Source organism: Sebastes fasciatus, chromosome 17 (assembly GCF_043250625.1).
Source record: "Sebastes fasciatus isolate fSebFas1 chromosome 17, fSebFas1.pri, whole genome shotgun sequence".
Lineage (NCBI taxonomy): Eukaryota > Metazoa > Chordata > Actinopteri > Perciformes > Sebastidae > Sebastes > Sebastes fasciatus.
The window spans coordinates 7854116-7880591 of NC_133811.1; the positions used below are offsets into that span (position 1 = coordinate 7854116).

Here is a 26476-nt window from a genome sequence, read left to right on the forward strand (position 1 = left end):
CTGGATAATTCTATGAATGATAAATAAATAGAGTATATTATGTTAACCCTTAACATTCTTTATATTTTATCTTTAGACATTGATTCATATCGAACAAGACCAAAAATATTTCCATTTACCTTATTGTTGTACATCAAGACATCAATTTCTTATCAAATTTAGAGGTCCATAGTTATGGAATTCAATAAATATGCCACTGAAATTGTTTTCTTCCTTCCTTGCCAGCTTTTAGGACACAGTTAAAGAAATTTCTCATTTCATCTTGAACCTTATGGCAAGATGCTTCTGTTGGCTCCACATATCTAGGTTTGATTTTTGTTTGTTTGTTTTTTTTCTTTTCTTTTCTTTTCCTACTGTTTATGCATGTGTGTGAGTAATAATGTAATTTTTTTATTTGTTTAAATAGGGGAGGACTCTGTATAAGGCTTTCAGGCTTCCTTCCTCTCCTGCACTGAAATTACCGTTTTCCTATTGTGTGTATTTAGTATCCAAATAAACTAAACCTAACTGAAGCAAATGTGTCTGTTTACATACACTGTATTGACGCAATGTACAGTAATGCAGCTCTGTTTTCCTGAAGCCTCCTCCAGCTGGACTGTGCTCTCCCTTCTTTTCCTCACCTGACATCATGTAAATCTGCACCTCCAGGATTTAGCACGCTAAAAATAGACCGTCGAGAGCAGGTCTACTGAACTGCTATTTTTATCATTTACATTGCAATCTTAATATTTTGACTATTCAGGATTTCTCTCCATCTCATCTGTGAACTAATGAGGGAAAGGAAATTCCTGCTGTCACAGTGTTTTTGGAGGAAACATTCAAAATGACACGAATCAGTGTCTCAGACTGCAGACCTTCACAATCAGCCATGTCCTTGCCACCGCACGCAAACACACTGTGAGAACATTTAAACTGACACATGGTTGGAGATAATGACCGTAGGAGCTACACGCCTAAAACCAAAAGTCCTATCCTTAATATAAACTGAAACAGATCATATTTGAGACCTAAATGTCCTCAAAATCCCACATGTCCTCACAAGAATAGTGGGCTGCACAGTCAGCTGGGCCTCACAAGTACAGCGGGATAACACACACACACACACGGCGCTCCAGTCATGACGGGCTAAAAATAGCCGTTATTACTGCGAATCAGTATTGCCAGTGAAACGGATTTCTGCATTGCCAGAGATTTAGATTTTAGCGCTCGGGTAGCTTCAGAAACACTGTGTCACAACCTATGAATACAAAAGAGGACACGACATGTGAGGAATCTTTTATGATACAAACCATCTGCAAGTAATTGTATTTAGGAATTAATTTATGTAAAACACACAGAGCATTAAGTAAAGGGGTGTTTATTGGTTGCATGTTTTGTTTTTCTGGTTATCAGTATTTTAATTAACAAACCATTGACAAAGGGAGTATTTACAAATGAAAATTAGTTCGACCTAAATGTTCTAGTCACAAATGAATATAATTTTCTTTGAAGATTAACTGCCATATTGTGCTTTATGCTGCACTGCGAAAGCTTTAAACCTGTTTCGGTCATATTCTTAAGTCTTAAATCCCTCATTAAGAGGAACATTTTCCTCCTGGAGTATAAACATTGCAGTACAGTTTTATTTGTTAAGATCACCCTATATATTTATCACGAAAATGACGCTGGGTTCAAAAACTGAATTACATTTGAGACAAGTTGAACCATCTATGCCACCATTTAGTTTTGGGAGATGTTAGAGACGCAACATTTTCTGCAGAGTGAGTCAGTCAGTCTTTAACCCAAAGACAGCCAAATGTCTTAAATCACTGAGAGGTAGAGCCATAAAATCCCCAGACTCCACTCTCGTTCTCCGGTGCATAGCTTTAATAGCTGGGACGATGGTAGAAACACACCAGTAGATTCACTTACTGTGCACATTGTGTTACTGGTTGAAAAATCTATTTGGTTGTTTTCATTTTGGGGCTTTTAGACACAATAAAAAATTAAAGATTCTGGTGCATACCGAGGTAAATCCTCTATTTTCTGGTATATGAAGGCATGAATCTGTGAGACGACTACAATCCAGTGAAGACTGTGTAGCACATGTCCATATACCACATGATACTGTAAAATTATGCTCACCAGTTCCAAGAAAGACACAGAATAAGAGTGCTCCCTGCTGTGCTACCATGTACTTTAACACACAACACTGTGATATACTGTAGATTACTGTACTTCACACAGACTTCAAAGCCAAGCGTGAACAACACAATGTGTGTTATTCGGCCACAAAACTGTGGTCATGAGAGAATTCTCTGTGTCAAGTGAGACTTTCTCACACTCAGTCCCCTTTGGACCACTGTGGCTGAAACACACATCCTGTCCAAATGTGATCTAAACTATAAGACCAAGCTACTATCATCATGGCCATGATGACATTTGATTAAAATTCAACTGTTGGCCGCAGTCAGTGTTTATACTACAGATACTGTATGATGGAAAGTATTTATTGGATTTGTATAATTGAGTGACACAGTACACAAGTATGCAGGATTTATTACTACTAGTAGGGGTATATTTGATTGTACTTTTCTGGTTTCAAATGACGACGTATATTGTACTATATATTACCACCCTGGAAACTTCTCTGGAAAACACATCACCTGCAAATTTTATCTGGTCGAATTTGAAATTAATTTTCTGACATATCAGTCTTCTTGTTGAAATACACAACTGACTACATGGATGGATTACTGAACAGGTCTACCGGGGGCCCAACTGGTCGGGTGTCCCTGGGTCTGAGTCTAAGTTTGAAGTGACATTTAACATTTCTTGTTGGAAAGGTAATCAAATGACCACAAAGAGATGCTAAACAACTACAAAGTGACACAAAACAATGGTAAAAATATGAAAAAACAAAACGACCACAAAGAGACGCAAAATGACCACACGGAGACACAAAACGACTGCAAAAGGATGCAAAACAACCCCAAAGAGATGGAAAATTACTACACAAAGATGAAAAAAGCCACAGAAAAACACAAAACAATCACAGACGGATCAAAAATGACCACAACGAAATGCAAAATTATCACAAAAAGATGCAAAACGACCACAAAGAGATGCAAAATGACTACAAAGTGACACAAAGAGGCCACAGAAAAATGCAAAACAATCACAAATGGTTGCAGAATGACCACAAAGAGATGCAAAATGACTACAAATTGACAAAAAAACAACAACGAAGAGGGTTCAGCAAAAGTGTGTTTACTGAGAACAAATATAGCAAATTGGGAGCTTATCTGCAGACGAGAAAGAGAATAGTGTTGTCTGACTGGTGTGATGCCTAAAAATATAACTTGTATGTGTGAGTGTGTGAAACAGTACCTGTGTTGTCTTGTGTCGTCGCTATCAACCTGTGGGGCACTCGAGGTGAGACCTTCAGCCCTGCTCGTACCTGGTAGAACCTGAGGGAGAGGATGCAAACATTACAGTCACACTTACAACAGCACTGAATAAATGTACATACTGATGTCTCCAAATGGCCTGGGTATATAAAGAAAATATACAATGGGAATAAGTAAAATGCCGGTGTTCGTGGCAAAAGAACACTCACTATTTCACAGATATTTTCCATTTCAGTTTAATTCTACTGAGTCACCTAAGCTGTGGGCGGATATTTTCTCACTGATGACTATTTGACACCAGAATTTAATGTGTGCTCAAGTGAAATAATTCTCAGGGTCAGAGGCTGACTTGGAAAATGTTTTCACTACAAACTAGTATTTCATCAAATGCTAAAAATGTAAACATGTATCCTACTATTCACTACAGCTACTTGTTAGATATGCTTCTTTTTAAACAGTTGAAGTGGTGCATCCTGTTTCTAAACAGGCGGACCTATGCTTTAGTGAATAACCTATTTGCTGACAAGGACAATGTATTCAAGCGTCATGTCTAGATGGAATACAGGATGCTCTCCGTTAGCATCGACATGACAGGTTTTATATAAAAAACTGACATTGTGCAGCTTTTAAGCTTCAAAAGGGCACTTCACGACATGACCGAGAAGTTAACAATGTCATGTTAAACAAAATCAGCCATGAATTGTACAAATGTAGCTTAATTATTAAAGGTTTATTAATAATGAAAAAGACATAATAATGCGCCTCTATTCAAAAGGCTGTAAGGTATACTATACATGGTATCAGATGAGCACTGGTGCGAGACATGCAACACTTAAAGATAAGAGGAACATGCATTGATCCAAGGAGATGAGATTATTACAGCTTCAAAAGTAATTTCTTTCACAAGAAAGAAAATAGCAGCACAGAGCCGAATATAAACAGTCTCACTGACTTGTATAAAGATTATTTACATGACATTCCTGACTATAGGCAGCGATGGAAAACATGTCTTTGAAAAGGTCACTTTGACAGTTTAAGTCAAAGCAGCTTTGTGTAAAAGCACATCTCGGCTCTCCAGGGACACATTGGCAATCTGAAGGACCGAACTGTGGCAGTGAACACAGTCAACATCAGTGTGTTACCGACAGCACTCCGAAAAGATGGAGGCTTGACAGGGAAGAGCACGGAAAAGGTTGATAAATAAGTAAATAAAGAATGTTTATGGAATGAAATAGGTGAACTCAGTGGCCAGTAACTGGTCAGAAACGAATCCGCTACCTCCTAGGGATTTAGAGATTTGTAAACTCAATATTTAATTTTCAATAAACGTCATTATTTATTTACTTTAGAAGGCCACAAGCCAACAATTAAGTTGTTCTATATACTAATAGTGTTTCTGGAGCGTGGACCTCTTCTTACTTTAGAAGGCACACATCTGAAATATTTCTTGGTATATAAATGCTGGAGGACAATGGAACTTATCAGTAGTCAGTTTGTTCCCATATACACCGTTCGTAGCTATACCTATGAAAAGTAATGCACAGTAAATCACATATATCCCACAAAATCAATTCATATGTAATCCACATTATTTTGAACCAGGAAGTAGAAAGAGAGACATTGTAGGAGGTCCCGGTCGATGGGTGTGTCAAAAAACACCGGACTTTTGCTCAGGAGACCGGTGTTCGTGTTCCGTGTGAAACCAGAACTCAACGTTGATTTATTTGTCACGTAACTTCTTTACTTAAGTTACAATCAATCTTTTCTTAAACCTAACTAAGTAGTTGTGTTGCCTAAACCGAAGTAGTTTTGTTGCCTAATCCTAAATAAGTAGTTTTGTTGCCTAAACCTAACTAAGTCGGGGTTTTTTTTTGCGTAATCCTAACCAAGTCAATCTTTTCCTAAACCTAACCAAGTAGTTTTGTTGCCTAGACCTAACTAAGTCAATCTTTTCCTAAACCTTAATAAGTAGTTTTGTTGCTTAAACCTAACCAAGTTGATGTTTTCCTATTAAGTAGTTTTTTGGCCTAAACCTAACCAAGTTGTTTCTTGTGAAGACGAATGTTTATTTTGACTGGAGTGGAAATTGACATGTGTGTCACGTGTTGCTGGACATTCATAGGAAAACATAAAAATGAGGAATAATCTAATATCATATGAATCATTGTATAAGGATAGGCCATATCAGTAGTTTACATTTTGTTTGCACAATAGAATAATATGGAATAAATTACATTAAGAAAATGCAGCTGGTTCATAATTTGAGTATCTGAAGCAATCTAAGACTCTAACTTTGCCTCCATTAGTGAAAACTACATGCTTATCAGCTTCTTTTAAATTAATGCAGATTTAATCATTATTTTCAATGCAATCAGTGTAGCCTATAACTGGGCCCTTCAAAGTGTACAGCTGCATGTAGTGTACCAGTCTGCTACAGGGATCTGTATTGATTTCAGTAATTGCATTGCTGTGAGGTGAGATGCACAGGTCCTGGTGGTAACTAAACTATTCTTATTCCGCAGTGCTTCATCTTTACATTGGGAGCCAATCCTTCTTAGTGTCCACATCAGATCTCTGCTGCTCTCTGAAGCAACGTGGCAACCGGTAAAAACAAACATATTAGTGCACTCAGCTGAAGGGATTACCATGATAAAGCTTTAGCCCATCCCGGTCAGAGAGGGAAAATCATTTTGATAAAGCCGCCCCGATGAGAGGTTTTAATCTTCCTGCAGAGGATAAATGTGGTGCTTAAAGTCATGGAATATTATGAAAAACTCAACTGGAAAAGTAAAAAAAATATATATATATTAGCTCTTTTATTTACAATCATAATAACTTATAACTTCACACTGATTATCTATTGTTCATAGAGATTAAATGTACCTCTGTTTCTCTACGTGTCTGTTCATCTACTATTGATATTTGTATTTTTCCTTGTATGTATACAATGTATTGTACTTTATAGTATTTTTTCATATTTTCATTGTAATTTTCTTCTATACAGCTTTCATTTTAATACAGATATATTGTACATAATTTCTATAGTATTTTTTCTATTTTTATTATAATTTACTTCAATTCTTTATTTATGTTTCCTAATTTTTGTACATAGTTTAATTTTAAATTTATTTTTCTTGTGTTTATGTTATAACACACCAAAGCAAATTCCTTGTGGGCTATGTGAAAACATTGTTTTCAATATTATTATTAAAATAAATAAGGATTCTGATTCTATATTGAAATCAATATTAAAAAAATACAATTCAATATAGTCAAATATGTGATTTAAAGGGAGCTTAACAGCCAAATTGCATAAACTCCATTTACTTATAACAAACTGAATTACCAAGATCTGACTTAATACACATTTATATTTGTCAATTACAGATAACAGCTGAGGGAAAATCAGTGAGTAAATTTAGCTTTAGCTAAGGCTAGCCATATCCATCTCACATCTCAGCAGCTAGCTTTAATGTGAGGTGATACTGCAAATTGCAGATGCTATTCTCACAAAAATCACACATTTCTATGGTATAATATTTTCATATGTTAAGGCAGATACCAAAAATCCTGATTCTGGTCTTAACTCCATTTTGACCAAACATACTGCGTTTAGTTTGGCCTTTTTAGGTTAATCTGTTATCTGATTGTTAAACTGCTGATTTGTAAACCGCCATTTCATTAGACCCCATGATGTCCTGACATACATTTCCAGGGGATTATGGGTACTTTCTCAAACACGCCTGACAACATTCAGCACAGATCAAAGTTGGGGTTTTTTTTCCAATGGCGTGATGCAGTTTTACAGAGTTGTTTTTGTTCAGCAGTAGTGGAAAGAAGGTGGTACATCAGGTTATTATTTATTCAATAAATTATATTGTACCTTCATCATTCCAAGAGGAGTCCTATTCACTCATCTTTTTCTACATTTTTGTATTTCAATGCATACAGTACAGATATACAATGTTTTAATCAGTTGGAGGGATGGTGAATTTTTATACAAAAGTCAGAGCAATCTGTCTTTAAATTGCAATTACTCCATCAATTACCAAAGTCTATCTGGAGGGATATATTCCCTTGTTCATAGTGAACTGCTGAATTAAATAATTATGTAATGCCTTGCAGGGGTCTCTTGTGATATAAGTAGTCAGTTTCAGTTTGAAACAATTGTACTGAACTACTTACATTATGTATCGTTAATTTAAGTGTTGAATTCAGTTCAGTGTTGTTGTTTTTTTTACATTTTTAGTTGAGAAAAAAACTCAAAAGAATAAAAAAACAGACTAATATTAAGAGGTGTCCTTTGTCAGCAAGTTAATATGAATATATTTGATGTGCTTGCTGAGTTGGCAGTTGTGAAGTCAGGTAATATAAACAAATATCATGACTCAGAGATAAATTGCTTACCCTCTTTGAAAGAGATCCACATTGTGAAACTTGTGCAACTCTACAGAAAACTCCAGTGTTCCCTGTACTTCAGACATGATATAATCCCACTCATCACCTGTCAACAGAGAAGAAAAACAGTAAATATGACACAGAAGACAAATAAGCAGAATCCACAGTGGAAAGATAAGACAAATGGCATTTCTAAAACTAGCTCACGCTGTTATTTTCTGTCTGCTGAGGTGATATGACTCATACGGTCCAGTGTGGAGAACAGACTGTATAAGACCAAGACAGACGTCTTCTGAATATAGTCCTCGCCATCACTGTTCAGGTGAATGTTGGAGAAATGAACGCCACCCTAAATGATTTAATTATTTCAGAGTAAATGCACGTGCAGCTGCTCTCTTTGTTGTCCTAATACGGGATACTGTGAGCTGATTTGAGTTCAGCTTCTATTACTGTCAATGTCAGTCATTTGGTACATTGTTATTATTACCTGTATAATTAGTGAGATTACATCTAAATATAGTTCTGCTGCTTTAATATATTTCCTTTTAATTAAACATAACTGCAAAACTGGCTATTACATGTTAACTGCTTTGTACATTGAAATTATAATTGCATTAGTCAATTATGTTTTAAATCTTTTTATTCAAAGGTCTAATGTATCCAAGGGCTTTCTCTATGGTTCACAGGATTTTCTTTTTCTTTTTTCCACCACTGAAATTTATTTATTTATTTATTTACTTATTTACTTACTTACTTACATATTTATTTATTTATTCATTTATTTATTCATTCATTATTTATTTGTTTAAAGTGCAATACAAGTGAGCAACATGAAACCAAACTTATAAAACATCAGACACTGCACAAGACAAGCCGGAGGGCTAGACATAACCATAAACAAGTAAGCAGCAAGAATAAATACAAGAATAAAATGAAGTACATTTTAAAAAAAGGAATAGATTTTCTTATTTCAGTACGCTACGCAATGATTGTCTAAATGCTGTTACATTAGACTCTTCTTGATGAATATGAAAGTCTGAGGAAACAAATGTCTCCTTATCCTGTTTGACATGAAAGAGACAATTTTGGAAATGTAATTTTGATGTGGCACACACAGAATTTGCCGTACAAGTTCCCAATTTACACAAGAAAAAGAATAATTTAACCACGATTTATTCTGCCTGCTTTTAGTTCAGTTTAACCGAAAAACCTCTTTAGTGATCACACAGCACTGAAGCCCTTGATCTTGTTGAAGGAAACTCCTGTTATACAGCTACCTACATCTAAACACATGACAGCAAACTAAACCGCTAAAATAGGTACACATCCAGTTCCTATTAGCCCTTAAGATTAGGGGTTCAGCTCAGTCTTTCATTGTATTTAGCAATAAAACAAAATAATAAAGACTATTATCTCTAGGGTGTAAGATATTGGAATGTGACATTACACATGTAAAAATTCAATGAAATACTAATTACAAAAAAAGAATACAGGCCTGCAAACATGGTTATTAACTCAGACTAATGAGACAACTGGAGGCAAATACTCAATGCGTCTAATGCATCACACCATTGAATATGGAAGGCTCTAAAAGAACCTGTGATCAACATATCCAAGGCTCGCTGAAGCTCACATGTGAGCAGTGTTTTCCATTAGCTGCAATTAAAAGCTGCAGTGAATCCACGGCACGTCCAAAAACATGAAGCGTCTAATTCTACTTTAAGTCCACTGAAACCATCAGGAGAAAACACAGACGTGGACGTTATACTCTGTGGCGTTCAGAGAAAAGTACCGTGGAAGCTGAGACGCAGTAAAAAAACTGAGCTGCCGCCAAACAAAAGAGATGAAACACTGACACTGTTTACAGTAAAGTGTCTCAAATAACCCCCTAATTGAAACATAATCCTCCGCATGTGTGCTGCATTCAGGTTGTGTTCCTGTAGGTGTTGAGAGTCATCACTATAGGAGGAAGGTGCACACACAAGTGTCTTCACTGTGAAACACCTTTCAGAAGTGTAACTTCACTCGTGCAATACGACCAGTTCTCAGCTTATAACACTGTTTCAGTCCACTTTCTTTAAGGAGTGAAGATTTATCCAGACAGGCTGGTTTAATTTCAGACACTGGGGTAATGTGAGAAGTTAATTCACTGCCACTAAAATGCAAAAGTTACTGCTAATTACAGTTAACTCCAGCCTGCAGATAATCCTTCGAGTACCATCAGTCTTCCTACCTACTGTGGCCTGTAGCTAGCTAGCTCATTAAGGTAACATCAGCTCCATTAATTGGTTGAAAACACCGTCTCCGGCTGACCTTTTTACTGTTTTCAGCTGACTCGATTTAAAATGAGAATCCTGTAGAAAGGAGTGTCTATTGTGCTTCATGGCTACACATGATACTGTGCTAAAAAAACTGAGGCTAAAGCTACATGTCCTATAGGCAAAAAGTCAGCATCCTCGGCAGCTCATTATTTAGCAGACATGGAAATAAAAAAACTGCACATTGTAGCTTTTTGCAATGTAAAGTTAGTTAGTCTAATTCAGGGCTGCCCAAAGTGGACCCCACAAACCAAAGTTGGTCCACCATAAGCTTTGATTTGGCCTGCCAGATGTTTCTAGTGAAAAATTCTATATTATAATATACAAATTAGGACTGTCAATTTATTAAAATAGTTAATCGTGATTAATCACAAATGAATCACACTTTTTTTTCTGTTCAACATGTACAGTATCTTAAAGGGAGATTTGTCAAGTATTTAATGCTCTTATCAACATGGGAGTGGGTAAATATGCTTGCTTTATGCAAATGTATGGATATATGTATTATTGGAAATCAATTAACAACACAAAACAATGACAAATATTGTCCAGAAACAATAGCATACTGCATACTGCATTAGGTACAAACCATTTCATAGCTTGTCGCAAAGGAGGCTAAATAACGCTCCAAATTTACGCTAAATTTTTGTGAGGAAAAACGGATACGGATCCCTTGACCTCTGACCTCAAGATATGTGAATGAAAATGGGTTCTATGGGTACCCACGAGTCTCCCCTTTACAGACATGCCCACTTTATGATAATCACATGCAGTTTGGGGCAAGTCATAGTCAAGTCAGCACACTGACACACTGACAGCTGTTGTTGCCTGTTGGGCTGCAGTTTGCCAAGTTTTGATTTGAGCATATTTTTATGCTAAATACAGTATCTGTGAGGGTTTCTGTCATTGTTTTGTGTTGTTAATTGATTTCCAATAATAAATAAATACCTACTTTTGCATAAAGCAACATATTTGTCCACTTCTATGTCGATAAGAGTAAAACTTGACAAATCTCCCTTAAAGGGACATTTTGAACAGATAAGAAATAATTTGCAATTAATCACGATTAACTATGGACAATCAAAGTCCTTTATTATGAAGACTAACTAACATGCTTGGCAAACTTAATGCTATCTTGGGTAACGTTGCTGAAGTTGCTGGAGTGTATTCGTCCTCAAATCAAATAAAGAGCAGAACAGAGCCACTAATGTTAGCCTAAAATCTGATAACATCCAGGACCGGCTTCCACTCATTGAGGAAATACTACAACAGTGAGTGTGCTATAGTGAACATGGCTCACACACTAGTTGGCTAACAATAAGCTGCTTGGCCTTGGAAGTAATCACAGTTGCCAAGTCTGCGTATTATAATCAACTTTGAGCTTAGAAATGTCACTTAGAAATATTGTCACGTTTTTTGGGCTTGGTTCTGATGTGTAGTTGCTTATTTGGGCTCCCTATAGCCTATGTCCCCTGTATCCGCCCACTATACCTGTCTAGTTTGTAGACTACATACAAAATCAAATCAAAATCATGCGATTGATAGTGTTTCTTTAGCTACTTTGCTAACAATGCCAGGGACTAAGTGGGCGAAATAGGGTAAAAAAAAGTGGAGTGGAGAAAGAGAGTGGATTAAAAGTCTGGAATCGACCTTGTGGGGGACGATCCAAAGGCAGCGTGCAGGTTCTGTTAGTGTGAAAGTATACGTGCACATCATGCAGATCTTGTTCAACATGCCAGCACTGATAAACATAAAAGAAACGCAGCACTGTTCTCGACAATGAGGCTTACAGACATTGGAAAAAGAAAAATACAAGATACATTATTTTTTGCTAATGAAATGCTGCATACATATAGTTAATCGGTCATTTTGGTCTTAATCAAGATTTCTTTAGTCGATTAGTCGTTTGTTTAAGCTTTTTTTCATGCTGAATGACTTATTACTAAGAAACTTATGAGCATATTTCTGGTAAAAGTGTTAGTCGACTCAGAATTGATATGGTCGAGGACAGCCCTACTATATACTGTATATATACATTGATCAAGTGGCCTCTCTCTCTCTCTGCCACGCACATTGTGGTATTTTAGCTAAAAGGTTTTCTTTTGGAGAGCCAAGTTTTGTGCTTCTTTTGGGCTTGTTTCCATAGAACTGGTTTGTTTCTCTTTGCGAGATCTGGTAACACTGGAAGTAATAATGATTGGTTACACTATTGTAGGTTGTAAGCTAGTAACCCGGACATGCTAACGATTGCATCTTGCATTAGAGCAGATAAACACACACTGTTTAACCCATTCCTCACGCTTTTGCTCATGTGTATTTGGTTTTGGAAAGGCTAAAAATTACATACAACACCCTCCAGACACTTTAAAAAGCCAGGTACCTTCTTACTAGCCACATGCACACCACTGTTCAAGGAAGGGTCAATTTGTTTAAAATGTTCAATTTTGCAACCACAACTATTTTTTACTTCTGATTGAGTTGTCTGGAGTGAAGGATTAGGTTAATTTACTTTGGCTAATGTTGGTGAGTTTTTGGTCTGGGATTTGCTTCCTTTCGTGTGAAAAAAATTCTGATTAAGCCAACAGTCAGCTTTGATTTGTCCAACATATTTTGCCATGCTTCGTCAGACCCCAAAACAACAACGGTTTGGCTTAAAATGAAACGAAACCGAACGTTGTGAACACGGGACACGAACGAACAGCTGATTGTAACGTGAAACTGAAACGTATCGCACGGTACACAAACAGCGGTCTCCTGGATGAAAGCCTTGTGAGTGTGTTGGGCCCATCCCCTCCGCTCTTTAAACTGCGTCACCACACTCCCACAGCACTTTCCCTGAGCGTTTACAGTTGCCGCAGATGGGTTTACATTGTAGTTAATAGAAAGCCCGGTGCGTCGCATACCGGATATCGAATGCCGAGACAAAGCGTCGGTATTTGACGCCCTGGGAATGAGAACAGACCGGATTCGTAACGTCTTACGAGCAGAGAAATGTATTCCGGTGTCCCTCACCAACACCAGTATTTATTTGTGCTATGTGTCCTCTCAGTTGGCAGTGAAACACTCTCCTCCACCTTGCTTATGCTGATAAGATGCATCATAAGAATCTTGCCAAGTGTAGAGAAAGAAGGTGCCAGTAAATCTTCAGTAAAACCTGAACCTCTGCCTTCCAAAACCAGCAGTGTATAGAGGAGAATACAAAGGTGACCGTGTTCATATTAAGGCACAAAAAAAACAAGCAGTACAGCGAACACAGTAACCTTCTCTAATGTAGCCTATTACATTAGCTGTCCACTGTTACAAATGGCCTGAAGACACACAAAATGTGTGCCTCTTTCTTGCTGACTCTGCATGTCGTGTCACACTGACACACTGGTGAAGTTTTGTTCGTGTGTGTCAGGGTGACCAGTTGTTATAGGCCATTTGATGTGAGACTGTGAGACACTGGAGTACGTACTGCTTGAGATCTCTTCAGCGTTGAGCCGAAGCTGCTTCCCTGCTTCCTGAGTTATAAGCCAACGTCCTAGTTATCTGTTATCTGCTGTCTCAGAGGTTCAAAAGCAGACGAGCTGCTCACTTCTCCAGTAATGTGTTCAGTATAGGCAGTAACGGAGGAGAATGAACACTGTGTGCTTGATTAAATGGAGGCTGACAGTCCGGGGACTTATTATACTCTCTTTCTCACCAAAACAATCCACAGTATATGGTGAGAGCACACAGAGACAAGTATATACACATCAATAAGTTGATCAGATCAGCGAAGCACACACCAAAACACCCACGCTGACGGCTTCAAAGCCCTACAGCTGTCATTCATCTACGTAGGATACACTGTGTTTCCCTTGATGACGATGACAGTGATGATCATGATGATGATGATGATGATGAAACAACAAAGAGCAACATGGGGTTACTCTTATTTTCATATTAAATCCCATCAAAAGACCAAAACTAACAATATGTGTCTATATAAGACCTCTCTGAGGCACTCAGCCCTTAGCTTGCCTTCTAAGGATGTACTGTAATATTTAAAAAACAAATCCCAAATGTCTTGGGGTTTTTTAAGGCTTAGGGCTATTTAAACAGCACTTAAATTCTTTGTTGGTTTTGGTCTTTTTTTATTAGATTTGTTGACAGAAAAAATACAGAATATTGGCAGCTTTATCCTAGCAGCATTTTGCAGATAAAACCCTTTTTTTAGGCTGATACCAGTCGGCCTATTTTTAGTCTATTTCAACCAGGATCCAGTATTTCCCCACCAGGATTTTACACTGCTTTGAAACAGAACTTAGACATTCATGTTGGTCTGTTATTTCATGATAAGTCCCTAATAATGTTCTAGGGAATGTGCTGGAAAAAAGTGTTTGATCAATTAAACTGAGAGTGTTTAGTTAGTTGTGTGTATTTTCTAATAAGTTGTTGATTTTTAGTGAATTCCCTTGAAATAATTGCTCCATTTACATAAATCTAGCAGCCTATCTCTCTTTTTTCTGTTTCCTTCTTTTTTATAGTTACCATCCTTTAGATTTTCATTGAATCAAACCCCATTTTGATACTATTTATGGTATTAGCAGTTTAGCCTTTCAATGTGTTTACATTCTGTAATACTTTTCTATAGAGTAGTTTTCCTTTGTAGTGGCAGAGTCCGCCATTCCCGTCCTGGATTCAAATTGCCTACCTACGCTTACCTACAGCATGCGTTTGTTCAACACATTCTCACTCCCAACATCGTCAAATACAGCAGCTTGGTCAGTGGCCCTACGCTTCAAACTACAACACTCTAGGTATCCCTCTAGAGTCAGTTTTGGACGCGTCAAGGACAGCGTGTCACTGTAGGTTTACTTAGTTTTTTAGGTTTACTTATGCAACAAAAGTTAGGGTTAGGGTTAGGAAAAGATCATAGCTGGTGTTAAAATATGTAGCCTACGTTTGTATGGTAAAATAACTACGCTTGTTACGTAACTGGCGTTGGTAAAGTATGGACGTTACGTAACAAAACAAATTTCACATAGGGCACGAACAGCGGCCTCCTGGGTGAAAGTCAGTGTATGTTTGACCCATCCAACCTCCCCTCCTGACCACCCTACGTAGATTTTCCCACTCTTTATACTACCTGAGTACATCTGTTTCAGACGCTGAGGGACACTGACCAAGTGGCGGTATTTGACGGTTGCTTGTTTGGTGGCACTGTAAACAGATACATCAGTTGCTCTTCTGCTGTATTTCTGACAAAGTACCAGACAGGCTGGTCTCATACACCGTTCGTACCTAAACCTAACAAAGTAGTTTTGTTGCCTAAACCTAACCTTGTTTTCCTGTGAGAATGGAAGTTTATTTTAAAAAGACTGTATGCATGTAACCAGTGGAAATTGATGTGTGTTGCTGGACATTCGTAGGAAAACCCACACAAAAATAAAAATGAGGAATAAGTTTTCATACAAACAAGATATCATGAATCGTTCTATATGGATACGTTGCCCCAGGATTCTGGAACAGGTGTCAGTAACCAAATCAACCAGGACTGAAGTCTTAAGGACTTTAAATTATCTTTAAATATTTAAGTATTTCATCATAGCTGTAACTAGCTTCTTTCTGATATTTTAGCTGAGTGCCTCAATTTGTCAGGCTGTAGTTTGCATGAAAGACTGCTGAGCAATCACATTAAATAGAAAACATACACATAAACATGTGGCTGTTAACACACAATCAATCAATCAATTGATCAATAAGTCATTTTCATACAATACCAATGATTTACTTGACCAGGGAGCCCCGTTCACCTCTCTATTGTTATACAAATCCCAGTTAGAATGCATGTTCTGATATTTTGCACAATGCTGCCATCCCCCACACAGATCGACACAACCTGTAGCCTACTGTATTGTATGTAACCAGGTTCTTCCCTGACTAAAACAGGGATAGGTGGGCTACATCTGATGCTTAGAAGTTGCTGCTTGAGCGTATTTTACAAACTATCTCTTTTTAGCGAATCATTAAACACTAATCATTACAAAACAGCCATCTGCTGTCTGATTACTATTTAATGCAGGCCACACACACACACAGCACACATGCTGGCTTTCTTGGAGGGCTAGATTTTGCAGTAATTCCTCCACCTTAAGGAAAAACTAAAACTCCTGGCTGCCCTTAAGCTGCCCATGTAACCCTCTTCCTCCTCCTCCTCCTCCTCCTCCTCCTCCCCAACCCCATCCAGTCGCTCCTGACAGTGTCAGCTCAGTTGGGAATGCTGACTGACATCTCCCGTCTCAATTTTGGAGGAGGACGAAGAGGCAACATGTTCATAGTGACTGAATGTGGAGGGAGCAGATTTTGCAGGAGGCGTATAGGTGTCATTGTAACACGGAGTCATTGTGTGCTGCGACTGGGAGCTGCTGTGCTGTCTGTGTGCACAGCTCAAAGGGCCGGAAATTAATCTCAGGCATTATTCCATTCATTAACATCTAACTCCAAACACGACCAAACAGAAACAGGACGATCAGTAAATAAAGGGATATGTGACCGAGGCCCAGTGGGTTACAGTACCTCCTTCAAGAAAATGAAATGTTGCTGTTGTGATTTTCTGTCCAGGTTTTAAAGTGTTAAGCCCTATCCCTCGGGGGGAAAAAAACGCCTAAAATAACTACCCAAAATTAAGCAGGACTTGCTCCTTAACAAATAAGGCTTAGATGCATATGGTCTCATTTGAATGGCTATAATCTAAGGAATATGAATCCATTTAAAGCAAACTAATTACAATGGAGGTTACAATGGAGAAGCAATTAAAAAAAAGGATGTTTTTTAATCTTCGCCTAGTATAAAATCTTAATTTCAAAGACAATATCACCATCATAACAAAGATCCCATAGATAATGATGCAACTGAATGTATTGTACTACTCTGGGACTGTAAATTTGATGAAAATACAATAAAATACACCATTTACGAAGCAATTTATAAAGATATGACATCTGTCAAAAGTTACTGTAACAATATTTCCTTTTTGCTGATTTTAAGGAGTGAGAATCTGAACACTGGGATATGTGGAGTGGCCTTTACTGGAAAGCTCCGAGCCAGCAATCATGTGAGGGAATAATCTTAGCTAAAACCCTCCGTTATGCTGTATTAGGCTCTTTGTTGTCAAAATGACAAAGCCAAATCCCTGCAAAGGCACAGAAAAAGAAAAAAAAAAGAGACCAAGTGGAGTTATCAAGTTAAATGAGTCCGAGAGTGTGGCTTTGGACAGGATGTGACCGGCATCCTCGCTATCTCCAAATGAGATTCTCTTATGATCAAAGACCTTTTTCTGCCAAAAAAAAAAAAAAAAGTAACCAGCTGGAAAATCCTACATTCACTACCTCGGGAGTCTTTTGTAGTGTTTTGGTGGGAGCTGCTGAAGCATGCAATCTGCACTCAACACCATAAACAGACTGACTATTTGTATTCACAACTCACTATTCATTTGTATGAGAAACAAGTGCTGTCAAATGTGCATGTGCTGTGTTTCAAAGGGACTAGTCAGAAAAGTATGAAGGTGGACGTCACTTAAGTTCAAATGACACAGTTGTGGTCTTGTGGTTTAATGTTTACATCAGTCACATGTAGGCCATGAAGTCTTGCTACACATTACAGTACAAACAGCCTGATTAACTGTGATCCATTTAACCCTGCGTAGTTGTTTACTTCTCCTCTTATCTTTTCCTTCAAGCTAGCTGTGACAACTCTGCATTGTTTCACGTCGAAGTGGGAGCTTTGCTTTGTTTCATTTTTCAGACAGCGTGTGTGTGGGACAGACTGAAGCATCTGTGAAACACTGATAATAAACAGCACACACTGTACTGTGTGCAGCAGCGGCGTTGGACAAAACAGATGATGCAGAACTGCACAGTTTGCCAGCATACAGTATAGTTTGTCAAGCTCAATTCAATTACACTGCATTCACTTAGCTCATTCTGAGCACGGGAGGGCTTGAATATGTTGAATACCTTTATTTTGAAAGGCTAATTTGATTTAAATTGTCCTTTTTTTGCTGTGTTAACTTATCAGTGTGGAGGTCTATTTACACAAGGACACATGTGACCAGTGACCACACATGCAATAATGTCAGACAAAGACACAGCTGCCATAGAATATATAAATGAAGGTAAATTCCCTATTAGACTCTATATGTTTCCTATGAAATGCATCCTCATTCAGCCTCTATCCAACAGCTTTTCTCTGCTATAGTAATGTCAAACAATGAGCCATCCTCTCTCACACACACACACAACCTATACCCCTCTAAAGCAGAAGGAGGGTGTCACATGTAGAATCACACACACAGCCTCACCTTAGCAGTGATGAAGCAGCGTTAATATCCGCAGAGGTGTTCAGGTCTGGACAGCCTCTCTGCTGAGTTAAACCTCTGTTTGCGGAGGGATGCGCGGTTTGCAATGTTTATATCACCGCTTCTCCTGCTGCTGCTGCTGTTGCCATGGTTATTCATCCAGAGCCTGTATGTTCTGCAGTCTCCCTCCTCCTCCTCCTCCTCTCTCTTTCTCCCTCTCCCTCTCCCTCTCTCTCTCTCTCTCTTTCTCTCTCTCCACGTCTCTCTCCTCCTGACGCGGATTTCAATTTGGGAAAGTGCGGCAGCGTCTGTCGCGGAATCTGCGTCTCTGTGTTGATCCTCGCGTCTTGCACACAATGCATTCAGACTGAGACTGAGGATTTCATAGGGACAATATTAATAGTCAATGTGTGTGTGTGTGTGTGTGTGTGTGTGTGTATGTGCTGCTGCTGCACTATTAGTGCGTGCGTCCAGCGGGCGGGCGGGCGGTGCTGACGTCACAGCGTGCCCCCCCTATAATAAAAAAAGCTGAAGTGAAGGGTGCTGTCTGTCAGGGATGATGACCACCATGCTCAGACACAAAAGGAGGGAGTGTTATTATGCAAATAAAAAAACATTAATGCAATAAGAAGCATGCGGGTGCCACGTGACCTGGATGGAGGTCATGGCAGATTAATAAGAGGTTTAAAAAAAACTTTTCTGAGTCTGGTCAGCAGACTGAGGAACAGTTTTTTTTTCCCCCAGGCCATCAGACTTTTAAATAGATAATTCATACGACACCTTCTCACACAAAAAGTACCTCAATCGTATATCTTATACTGTATATACTGTATATGTTCTTAATGTATATGTTCTTAATATGCCTGTATATATTCTTAATATGCCTATATATATTATATATTCTTAATATGCCTTGTACAAAGTATTTCTTATATATGAATATTCATACTTCCTGATATGTATATATTCTTAATATGCCCTTGTACAAAGTATTTTCTTTTATAATTGTAATATAACTTATTATTTTTAATGGAGCTTCCCAGCAAAAATCATTTCACACTATTGTACTTGTATAACCGGCGTGACAATAAACATCTTGAATCTTGAATCTTGAATCATCCCTAAAGTAGCCTACATTAACACTGTTCAGAGAAGAAATCAATAACTGTAACCGCTATTTTATGATTTGGGCTATGCTTTTTATATCCCTGGTTGATAGATGACCGACAGATAACACTGTGATAATATAGTTTTTTTTGTCCCCTGTCTGTCGGTTTTTGTTGATGTTGTAAGTTAGCCGACACTAAATGTAAGTATCTATAACATTACTGCCCTGGTAAGGCTACCCCAGGGGCCCTAATAGCTCCAGACTTCTGTGTGTCAACCCACGGTGCATATTCCCAAATGTGTTTGGGCATATTAAGCACAATATCAACTGAATTTAAAGGGCCAGTGTGAAACATTTTGGGGGATCTATTAGCAGAAATAAAATATAGCCTAATATTCACAACTATGTTTTCATTAGTGTATAATTACAAGAATTGTTGTTTTCGTTAGCTTAGAATGAGCCTTTCATATCTACATAGGGAGCGGGTCCTCTTCATAGAGTCCGCCCAAGCCCCGAGGAAAAGTGCCGGTCGTCGATCCCAACTTTCGTAGTGGCCAAACGGTGGTACTGCAACTTCCATGTCAGTCACGTGATGCCTTGGGTCCAAAAATACTTTTTCCCATAGACTTACATTGGGAAAGAGACGTCTGTAACTCAGCGAATAATTTGTTTTGAGGTGAATCAACTTACTAGTACAAACACCGAAATAGCCCTTATTTAAAAAATTTAGTTTTAAAGTTATAAAACGCACTAATAGCCAAATCCAGAGTTATTTCCCTTCCTCCGTTCATGTGAGTGAGACCGTTGGGACCCCATGACCAAGTCATGTGACTGAGCGGACGCTACTCCACCAAGATACAGGTACTTTTCCAGACGGAAGTCCAGCCATTTAGGCTTCATGCGCCAATGAGCAACTCTCATAGGAATGACCAGGGCCCCGCCTCCAACGCTGTATCCAGTTCTCTTAATACATCCATGAGTCCACCATGTTGCTCCGCCATGTTTCTACAGTAGCCCAAAACAGACAAACCAACCACTGGCTCTAGAGAGAGCCTTATAAATTGTTTACGTTACCCAAAGGCCACCGTAGTTTTCCGACACGCTTTGAAACTGTGGAAACGTGAGATGCAGAGTGCTAAATCGTGGTACCGCCAGCTGCCGTCTGACTTCTGTTGCTCTAAAGTAGAGCAATCCATCCTTACCACTTGTATTGTGGTAAGGATGGATTCTGAGCGAGGCGAACAGCGTTACCACGGTTTTGTGGTCTATAAAACCAAAACAACTTGCTAAAAGAAGCTAAAACGCTATGGAAAGCTGAGGGAAAGCTGCAGTCAGCTGATAATTCCTCTGTGAGTTTGTCGCTATGAGCGACACCTTTCACATTACACAGTCATTTATTCCATTATTAATTAAAAAATATTACTATTGCAGCTTTAATGTGGGTCATAAAATCTAGTTTAACTTTTAACTTTTGTGTTTATTTGTTGCATACTCCTAAATGATAGTGTTTAATCAAACTACCAAGCTGCGAATCTGGGTTCAGGTAGTATTTCAGCATAGAAGCTGTACACACTGTACATTGGGAGGAACAGGGAGTTAATGGGAGCCCAACATCTCCTTTTCACTCAAGGGCCCTCTGGCAGGTTAATCTGGCCTTTGCTCAAAGTGCAGTGAAATCTGGTGTTATCTGGCCTATGGTAAATATTTATTTTCAGTCATGCATGTATTATCTTGCATATATTCAATAGTAATTGTGCACAAAAGAGCTATAAAATAAGTAAATTACTGTGGACAGTTAAAGAGCATTAAACACATTTTACACAGTGTGTAAATCAGGAGCTTAATGGAAACTGTACTTGATAAAACAAGGCTTAAATTTAAAGAATAAATCTTTATTTCAGTGATCTAAGGATTGAAACAGGTCACATATCTGATATATATTATTGTTCTTCATATGAGCAAAGTAACAAAGGATAGAAAACCACTAACCAGCACTGTCTGGTTTGTTCCTGATAGTCAGGTACTGAAATTAAAACACCATCTGTCCTGGTTAAACAACTCCTCACAGACTAATCACCCGTCAGATAAGGGGGGGAGGGGAGGATTATGTAACTAGAAATGAATAAAAATGTCCATGGCCCATGAGCTGTTGGCATTGGTAACTGTGTGTTTAACAGCTGTCAACAATAGGAAAATGATTTCTGTTTTCTATGACTGTGATGCTGAAGTGAACCCGGGCAGGATGACTGTTCCCCTCCTCTGTTCCCAGCTTCACCTTCCTCCTTAAAAACCCAAAGTCAATTGCTGCTTTTCTCTCATGGCGTTCTGCCATAAGCTCCAAGCACTCTTGATTAAGAGAGAAGCGCTATTGATTTTTTTTTTTTTCCAACTGTTTGGCCCAGATGACCAAACAGTCTGAAAAAAAAACCTGGCAGAAATTTCAGAGAGGTTACACAGCAAGGGCACTCATTTTTACACAGTCCAATATCACACTTTGATGATTATTTCTGGTCTATAAAAGTCAGACCGGAGGATAACAGTGATTGCTGTGGTTATACTCTATTAGTGGCATCTTGCTTTTGATTTCATTTGGCAGAAAAGTGCTCTCTGGTGATGTAATCTAAAGAGGGGATGATCACAGACACACCCGCTTTATCCTCAACTCGAGTTCATATTGTCAACATACATAGTCCTCACAGTCAGAGGTCAGAGGTCAACCCAGATCAGCACCTATGGGAGATTTTGGAGCGACATGTTCGACAGCATGCTCCACCACCATGATCAAGCTCCACACACTTGGAGGATCTATGTGTGTGTTTCCATCCACCTGTTTTTATGTACATTTTTTATTTGTGCATACCTGAGTGGAATAGCCGTAAATAAATAAAAAGTTAAAATATAGAAAGAGTTTTGACGCTTGGCTGAGGTAGATAAGTTGGTTTTAAGCAGATTGAAACGTGCATTAATTCACTTTTTTTGACAATTTATGAACTACTGTGCGACTAGGATGGTTAAAAAAAAAAAAGAGGACTGAAAGCGCCCTGTCACCCCATGTTCGACTCTTGGTCCTAGAAACTTGCAGGAGGTTGGCATCACCAGACTTGAGGCGGCGAGAGGGGGCGTGCTGGTGGAGGAGGTCGGAGAGGTCGTGGGGGAGCCAGGTTGTTAAAGGCCTTATAGGTGGTGAGTAGAATCTGGACTGGGTTGATGTGATCACTTGAGCGGGTACTGGTCAGTAGGCGGGCGGCAGAGTTCTGTATACGTACTGGAGTTTGTTAAGGACTTTGTTTGTTCTACCATAGAGGATACACTCTGGCATGGTCTGGTATGACCAGTAGCTTATGATGGCTAATGCCTGCGTGTATATATCTATGGTCCGCTGTTCAGCAAAATTTAAACAAGCTCACTTTAAAGAGAGGTACGTGTAGCGACTTCAGGAAACAAACTAAAAGCTGCTGAGCGGCTAAAGTCGGGCCTGGTTTGCTTTGTCCAACGCGCTACTAAAGTAATTCACTGAGATCCAAAAATACGTTGAACAAAATCTTATTCAATGAAAATGATCAACTTGCTATAACGTGCAAAAAATCAGGATAATCAACAGCAATCAGAACAAAGTGGCGGTCAACAAAAAATACAACAACCCACTCACCCTCTCTTCCCACTGGCACACAGGTGAACAGCTGATTATATTGTGTCGTCCATATCCACGTGACCCAAATCTCCTAAATCATCGCAATCACATAATAATAAATGACACAATGATAAATGACAATATCACAAACACTAACGAATACCAATACCAATTCATGGCTCCCACAGTATGTTTGAAAGTGTGTTGTTGACACTCTCAGGTTATGACCGCCGTGATGTCTGCTTGTTCATATCAATATTCAACCAGCTAAAATTAGAACGTTTTAGCTCCAATAACTGTATAGTGAGCAGTTCACCTCATCGGCCTACAGCACGACTGCATGCTTTCCCCGACTTGCTGGGTGGCTAACAAGGCTGTCAGCCAGCTGTTTGTTCTGAGCTGATGTTTAGAGCAGAACGAGTTTAGGACACAACAGTTTGTTAGTCACATTAACCTCATTTTAGAAACAAATGATCCTCTGGTCCACAAACTTTTATTTATAACCTCTCATAAAATAAATCGACACCACTGGACACTACAAAACTTTTACAAGGTGCAAAGGTGTCACATCCACATAGCCTAAATGCTGGTGGACCACAGCTTAATATTGCAGCTTTGTGACTCCTGTTTTTTACATTCCCACAACAGAATCACGCTGTATTCTGACAGGAGGACCTTGGCGTATGTGACTCCAGGTCACAAGTGTACTAGTCATGGGGCCTGGCTACCGCGTGGATGAATAATCACATCTCTTTTCCTTCTGCCCGCACTGTCTGTGCCTGCTCTCTCATTGAGAGCATGAGCTCTCAATTATCCAGGCTGGACACATGATCTCTCTGCCAGATCTGTGAGGAGGCCCAGTCACTGTATCATGTTTCCCCTACAGCTCTCTCACACACTGGCATTGTGGTGTATAGCTACAAAAACAATCAATTCATGCAATAGGACACTATTTTATCCTTGACCTTTATGTTATTGGTTGTAGTAAATTGTAGAGTATCAGATGACTGTGAGGTTATTGATCTCTAGTATCATATCATATAGCAGGGCAGATGCCAGGATCAATAAACCAGTAATCCAAGATGTACACACAGGAAAACAGTTTTAGGAATACCAACACATTCTCATCCCAACTCGTCATATACCACCCATTTGTCATCTTGGCGTCACTTTAGGATTCGGCAACTAAACCACTTAGATAGATTTAGGAAAGAACTACATAGTTGGGCTTAAAACAACTACATTTGTATACAGTGAAAATGACAATAGAAGTTGTGAACACGGGACATGAACGAACAGCTGATTGTAACGTGAAAGTGAAATTTAATGCACGGGACACGAACAGCAGTCTCCTGGATGAAAGTCTTGTGTTTGTTGGACTCATCCACTTCCTGTCACGCCCACCCGGTATGTATATTTTCGCTCTTTAAACTACGTCAGAACACTCGCGGCGCACTTCCTCAGAGCATTTACTGTTGCCGTGAAAGGGTTTACATTATACTTAATGGAGTGGTGCAGGGATGACGTATTTTTGTAGGCAAACCAGGAAGTTAGCATCGCCCTGGGTTTCCTCGACAAAAAGCCAATGGGATTTTTCCATTGGGTTTTGGATAATTGCAGAAAATAAGATCTGTGGCAAACAAATGTTTATGGTACTTACACGTTTTGTTCAGCAATATAATCTTCACAAATGCACACCACAATTCTGATTTCTGAAGAATGAATGCAAAGAGAGAAGTAAAAAGCTAACATTGGGCTATAAACAAACTACATCACAGTCGCATGAGCGCAAGTATACACAACGAGGCTGTAAAGGCAGACAAGTCGGCGTGATGACGTTTAGTAGTCTCATTTAGCCATTTGTTAGCAACCGCCTTTTTTAAGGCATATAAAGACTTCACAATTCACGACTGGGGTATTTACTGACGTATTTTATGTCGTAGAACAAAACATTAAAATCTCGTCAGCTTGTGTTAACCACAGACCTTATTTCAGGCATCTAACTAAAAATCCATTCAAAAAATCCATTGACCTCCAGACGAGGGAACCGGAAGTGCTAAAATGCTAACTCATTTCCAGGTTTTAGGACTCATTCCTGTAGCACTCTATGGAACGCCTACCAGGCGCTACGTGCCTTGTGCGGCGGTATCGATGCCCAGCTGTGTCAAAACCTCAGTAAAAAAAACAGTGAACTGGGAGTGAGAACGGGCTGGGAATACAGATATTGGAGAAATACTTAAGTTTTACACTGTGGCATGCACCCTCATAAAAATATGTCCAAGTCAAAGTGGTCATTATGCTCTTGGACAGCAGTGGTTATCAGTTTTTCAGATCACAATTGCCTTTCCTTTAAAGCAGGTGTTGCAAAAATCTGTAGCACATTCATGCTTTTGAAACACAAATGCCTCAGAGATTCCTGCACCCACAGGCAAAGTGGTTCACGTCACATCGAAATGGCTGCGTACTATCAGGGCTGAGAGATCTTTTTGGGATGGGATGAGTCGTATACCTGTAAGAAACGTCAAAGCTAAATAGAGTCGTATAACGGTGAAGAATGCTACTGTGCATTTTCTGATTTGGGTTAATGTGATATTCCTGCAAGAAATCAGCTCGTTTTAGGCTCTCAGATCTCCTAAAATGCAGCAAAAACCACAGATCAAACGCCCATAGAATCAATTACATAAGACGCAGGATACAAACAGCATGTCTGCCTGAGGCCCTTCTGGTAATAACAAGGCTTTTCTTCACGTCAATACCACAGGCTAACATGCATTCTTCACCTACACTGATGAGTACACGTGACTATGAAATCCACATTTCATCACTCGCTGGCTGCTTCTTCCCTACCCTGACGATAATTATTAAGAGAATTACATACAGGCATACGTGTCATTAGGAGGCACCATAAAGAAAAAAAGAAGCAGAAGGTTGATGGTGGTGGGGTGGGGGGGTTACACATGGAGGCCTCTGCATCTTTTTAAGTGTTGGTAATAAAATGTAGCCACCACCTCCTGAAGAACTCCTGGCCAATGGGAACCCATTGAACAAAGTTTTATGTGATCTCCGAAAATGCTTGAGCATCCCCTGCGCCACTTCTCTCTCCGTCAGTCCTCAACATGCGCAGGTAGGACCGACTTCAGGGGGGAATTTCATTTCTGTGGCTCCTTCAGCTCCTGCATCTCACCACTCCACTGTTCCTCGTCGCTGAGCCTGACTGTCATCCGTCAAGGAGGAGAGTGAAACATGGCCTTCTCCAGCAGCTCTGGTTTCAGGTAAATATGTTGCATTTCTGGACAGGGCTCTTCATCA

At 39.1% G+C, this 26476-nt stretch overlaps 1 protein-coding gene across 1 annotated transcript in view; it reads right to left on the minus strand.

Moving 5' to 3' along the window:
- The window catches only part of fam135b (family with sequence similarity 135 member B), a 57075-nt gene extending 38198 nt beyond the window's left edge, over positions 1–18877 (minus strand). Inside the window, exons 1-3 of the mRNA XM_074613487.1 lie at positions 18432–18877; positions 7797–7893; positions 3370–3449 (exon numbers count right to left, since the gene is read on the minus strand). Of these exons, the coding sequence (XP_074469588.1) occupies positions 3370–3449; positions 7797–7873 (157 nt within the window). The 5' untranslated portion in view covers positions 7874–7893; positions 18432–18877. The remainder of the gene's footprint in view (positions 1–3369; positions 3450–7796; positions 7894–18431) is intronic.
- Positions 18878–26476: the final 7599 nt, after the last annotated feature.